This window comes from Sinocyclocheilus rhinocerous, unplaced genomic scaffold (genome assembly GCF_001515625.1).
Source record: "Sinocyclocheilus rhinocerous isolate Xijiao unplaced genomic scaffold, SAMN03320098_v1.1 scaffold332, whole genome shotgun sequence".
Taxonomy (NCBI): domain Eukaryota; kingdom Metazoa; phylum Chordata; class Actinopteri; order Cypriniformes; family Cyprinidae; genus Sinocyclocheilus; species Sinocyclocheilus rhinocerous.
This window is the reverse complement of record NW_015638940.1, coordinates 3,950-9,477: the sequence shown is the minus strand read 5'-3', so window position 1 is coordinate 9,477 and position 5,528 is coordinate 3,950. Positions and strand designations below refer to the sequence as shown.

Sequence of the window (5,528 nt, the reverse complement as noted above, 5' to 3'; positions counted from 1 at the left end):
AGCACAGCAAGAGTGGCTTATAGACGACTCTGTGAATGTCCTTGAGTGGCCCAGTCCCATCCTGGGCTTGAACCCAATTAAATATTTCTGGAGAAACCTGAAAATGTGCGTCTGTCCCCATCCAAGCTGACAGAGCTTGAGAGGTGAAGAGGTGAGGAGAAGAATGGCAGATAATTGCCAAATGCAGATGAGCAAATCTTGTCGCATCAAACAAAAAAGACTTGAGGCTGTAAAGGTGCTTCAGCTAAATATTTAGTTAAGGGTATGAATACGCAATGTACTTATTTAAGTTTTTTTATTTTTAATAAATTTACGAGGTTGTGACAATTAATTTTTTGCTTTGTCTATATGGTGTATGGAGTGTAGATTGATATGGGGAAAAAAGTAATTTAAAGCAGTTTTACATAAGGCAGGAACATAACGTGAAAAAAAATGAATACTTTTGCAAGGCACTGCATGATAAAAACTAAAAGTTACATTTGACACAGGACTAAGTCTAAGACTAGATTAAAAATAGCTGACAAAATAAAAATGATTGAGCACCAAATCAGCATATTAGAATGATTTCTGAAGGATCATGTGACACTGAGTAATAGTTGCTGAAAAACAGCTTTGCTGTTACAGGAATATTTTTTACAATTTTAAATATTTTAAAACAGGAAACAGTAAGTTTTAAAATGTACAGTAATTTTATTGTTTTTATCTGTAGTTTTAGAAAATTCAGCTTTAATCGATATAAAATTTGAATTATTCCAAACTTTTCACCAGTAGTGTATTTGTATGTATTTGTTAATTTGTATATATATTTTTTATTTTTTTTAGTCATTTAGCAGGCGCTATTTTTTTAGTCATTTATCCAAAGCGACTTACAAATGAGGACAATAAAAGCAGTCAAAACTAACAAAAGAGCAACGAAATATAAGTGCAAATGACAAGTCTCGGTTAGCTTAACGCAGTACACGTAGCAAGGTGTGTATATACATATACATATACATATACATATATATATATATATATATTATACACACACAAAGAAAAATAAGTAGATAGAATAGAATATATATATATATTATTAGATTTTTTCTTCTAAACGTAAGAAGAGTGGATTTATAAGAAATATATTATATAAAGATATATTATTACATGAAAAGTGCCATTATTTATGAGAAATGTTTAAAATCATGTGATAAAAACCCCTGTCTTATCAGCAGCCCAATAAAAGCTGTTTTATTGCACATGGAACAGGTCGCCTCAAGGGGACCGACATGTTGAGATCACATGACCAGAATAATACTCCTTCCTTTCCTGGACACTTCCGTCTGTGGAAAAAATTAATCATGGCTCACTCTGAGCATTTATACAATGTCATTGGTAACTGAAAACGTTTGCTTTTCCATGATTCAGCATCCACTTGACCGTGTCAAAACAAGGCAAATTCGGCCACATCAGCCAGTGCAATAAACACCTTTAAAAGCTGAAATATGGGCCAAAATATTTTGCTTCTGTTTAGATGTACATGCCAACACTTTATACTTTTTCAGCATTTAGTCAAAAAATAATTTCTGACAGTATCAAACAACATCTTGTTCCCACACATGTGCTAGAACTTTCCATATCCCTATTTGCATTGAAAACACTGACAGTAAAGCTTCTGGGAGCAGGTGCAATACCTGTAGGCATTTTTGGATGCAGGCCGAGGGTCAAACTTCAAGAAGATGATGCACATGAGGAGGTTACTGATGGCAGGAGTTTTCAATCACAGTGAGGTCAGAGGTCAGAGCTGGGACATGCTATGTGCTAGAAGAAGAGATGAAAGAGAGAATGACAGAATGAATTTTGGATAAGCGGAGACAAAAGCTGTGCTTATAAGCCAGAGGACAACCTTGAAAGGCGATCAATCAAACTATTCCAGCAACAGTTCTTACTTGTATTTAACAAAATCTCAATCTGAAGATAAAATAAAATGGTAATCGAATAGAAAGATAGTGCAGCTAATAATATTTCAGACTACATGGTAACAATACAATCATGATCTCCTATTTCTCTTACAAAACATATTGTGCTGAACAGCAATGGAGAGATGAAATACACATTTGTTTTGATGTGAAAGTAATCGATATTGTAGAACATAGTAGAATCCAGCCCCTGTACACTGAAAACATCGTGGCTTATAAACACAGTCACGTCACAAATCATATCCTCCACTTTTTTTTGGCATAATCTGACAGTTAGTGTTCAGATAAATAGCCAGTAGGTAACAATAAGCGTTTTAAGATAATATTATGTGTATAAATGTATTCCATTAGACATAGATTAACTTTAAACGTCGGTCTTTGTTCCCCAGTGTGCTTTATTCATAGAGAATGAGCCAGTAGGTTTAAAGTCAGGCTTATGTCAACTGAGAGAAACCGTCTGTCTGACAGCAGGCTAGCAGTAGCCTCAGCTTGCTAACTGGTCGTATGACTTGAAGACAGCGGACAAAAACGAATACAATTTCGAGCTTGTTTTCTTTTTAGTTTATAACAGTTTATGTGATATATTACTTACAGATCCATCTATTGTCAATGATCACAATTCATTGTGCCGCTACTGTGAGAGGCAACTTAGAACACAGGCTAATACACTGTACAAAGGGCTAAACCTAAACCAACCTCGCATTGACGTCTGCAGAGAAGTCCGGCGCGGATTGGCTGAAACTGGGCCTGAAAGCGAGGACAGGACCGCCCACAGAATTGCAACTGTTCACAAAACAGCTTATTTGGCCTTTCAAACATAATTACATTTAGAAGTTAAAAGAAACTGAACCCAGATCAAAATCCTAATCGCGCGCGCTTGTTGTCACCTGTCAACTGTTGTGAAAAAAAGAAAAGGGAATTGTGAGTTTCTGGACTGTTCTAATTATTATTTATTAATAAATGTGCAAATAATATTCCATATTATTAAATGAATGCATATTGATTCAATAAAGATTATATTCCATTGATAAAAGACAGATATAGACAGATATTATAAATAATATAGCTGTTATATTGGAACAAGAATGCACTTAGTACAATTTTTTGTCATCAATTTGAATTGCAACACACTCGGCGCGTTTCCATTACCCTTCAAATTGCGCAAATTGAAAAAAACTAGGGCTGCACGATAAATCGCATGCGATATTTAACGCGCATCTTGTCAGTAAAGCCGTTCTGTAATCAGCCGTAAATCTCCATCACGTGCGGGTTTTCACATGGAGAAGCATTAACTACACAGAGCCGTTGTTCACCGACAAGCTGCGCAAAACATGCGCAAAATATGATCGTGGTTTGGCGCAGCTTGACAGTGAACAACGGCTCTGTGTAGTAAATGCTGCTCCATGTGAAAGCCCGCAGGTGATGGAGATTTACCGCTGATTACAGAACCGGCTTTACGGACAAGATGCGCGTTAAATATCGCATGCGATTTATCGTGCAGCCCTAGTTTAGCATTAATCATAATGTTATGAATCTGATTATGATGGAAGAGATATTTGTTGACAGTGATTTAACCAATGAAAATGTTGTTTTTCTTCGATCAAAGGTATTCACCAATAAACAGGGGTGTCTTTAATTGTATTTCAAACAATACTGATAATACTCTCAAATAATACTAGCCTACTCTTTATTATATTGCCAATGATATTACAACTGCCTCTCAGGAGTGGTCAAAACATATAGAACAACAAACCAACCTATAGGAGTAAGCTGACCACCCCCTCATTATCATATTGGAAGTAGAAAAAAATAAGCTATTTTTAGATAAGTAATAATTAGTGAAGTAATATAAATATAAATAAATAGTAGTCACGATCTTTTATAACTGCTTTTTATTTTAATGTTTATTAGGACTTGTCTGGGCAAGTGTTTTCTTTGGGGATCATGTTTGATTGAAAATGTACGTTTTGGCACATCCACTGACTGAATCACAGCAGGTCTACATTACTGTAGCGATTTAAAATATGTGTTGCTGCTGGAGTTCATCAGTTGTCTTTTTTCATTTTTACATTTACGTGACATTGTTACCCAGGGTCATTCTAAACCCTAAATAAACGTAACCAGGGTTTTTTCACGCGGTTCACACTTCAACCTGTATTAGTAATTAATCATGGGTAGCCATGTTTGAAAAATTCACACTGTACTGTACATTTGTAAACAGTGGGAGAACGTTCTTATTTGCATATTCATGACGTCAGTAACACTGATTGGACGAAAAAGTTGTGCGAAGTTCACGCACGACGTGCACGCCACTTGTTTTGGTAACGTGCGTTTGGTAAAAATGTGAAATCTAGACGCTGAATCTAAACAGCATTTGGAAGCAACTGTACAGACTACAGAACGCATAAATGTTTAATGAGGTAAGCGCTGTTTAGTTTATGATTGGATGGACTTGCTAAAAACTCACTGTAACCCGGTGTATTTCGCAATGTACAGGCTACTCTTGACACTGCAATTCGATGCTAAACATACTCATGGTATTCGATTCATACCCCAGTGTTACGGCCTTTTCACACCAAGAACGATACAATAATTATAAAAATAAGTATACCAGATGTTGTTGTTTGTAATGCGTAACAGTTAATGTATATAATAAAAGCGCGCTAACGTCATTGGATTGGCTTTCAGTGTTTTTTTTAATCGTTCATCAGCTAAAAAAATCGCTCTGGAAGTGATTCCAACGGTATCGTTCCCTTTTAAAGTGGTTAAGTGCAGTGTGAAAGCTAAAGTACAGTATGAAAACATACCTGGCTGGGGTGAGATGTTATGTAGTGTGATGTGCGTTGTAAATGACATGTAAATCTTATTTACTAGCTGTAATATTTCATTGGCAAGGCTCAGTGTCGTATTGATGACATGTTAACATAATTCTCTGATATATTTAAGTTTCTCTGTTCTTTAAAACTCTCTTACCCCAGCTGAGATGGGGAGCTTGTTAAATTAGGCAGCCCTGTCATTCATGACACATTGAGTAGCTTTGCTCATCAGGAGAATTTCAGCTCTATGCAAAGAGCTACCCTTTGTTCCATTTTATAATTTAAATAAGTTGTACATGTTTTTGAAAACTTTGTTTTAATCTGATTCAAGGATGGATGCCTCTTTAATCAGGAGGAGACTTTGGTGCCTTTATATAGATTCATTCATAAAACAACAAAACAGTGTTGCAAAGCAGGCCGGTGGGGAGCATACTATATGCATTTGTTTTTAGGGATGCACATCGGGCCCGATACTGAGCTCCTGTACTCGCACTCATTAAAATGCCCCGATACCAAACGCCGATACCACACAGCATGTGATAAGTGCCATATTCAGACAAAGAAACACCAACAACAGACAGCAGAATGGAGTTATTAGAGATTAAGGATGTCTACGAAGTATATGTATGCAATGAATATAATGTTAAGCTTTCAGTATTAACGCCTGTATAGCTGATGTGCGTGAGCTGATGAGCAAAGTACGCTGAGTGGATTGAGCGCGCGGCGGTGCAGCTTGTCGAGTGAATATACCTTTCTC

At 36.3% G+C, this 5,528-nt stretch overlaps 1 protein-coding gene across 3 annotated transcripts in view; it reads right to left on the bottom strand.

The window, feature by feature from the left end:
• Positions 1-2,745, bottom strand: part of tango2 (transport and golgi organization 2 homolog (Drosophila)) — a 28,871-nt gene extending 26,126 nt beyond the window's left edge. Inside the window, exons 1-2 of one of the 3 annotated variants that reach the window (XM_016565436.1) lie at positions 2,548-2,745; positions 1,671-1,797 (exon numbers count right to left, since the gene is read on the bottom strand). In XM_016565436.1, coding sequence (XP_016420922.1) covers positions 1,671-1,726 — 56 coding nt within the window. In that variant the 5' untranslated portion in view covers positions 1,727-1,797; positions 2,548-2,745. The remainder of the gene's footprint in view (positions 1-1,670; positions 1,798-2,547) is intronic. The other 2 variants (XM_016565437.1, XM_016565438.1) reach the window with 2 other exon arrangements.
• Between the last annotated feature and the right edge of the window lie 2,783 nt (positions 2,746-5,528).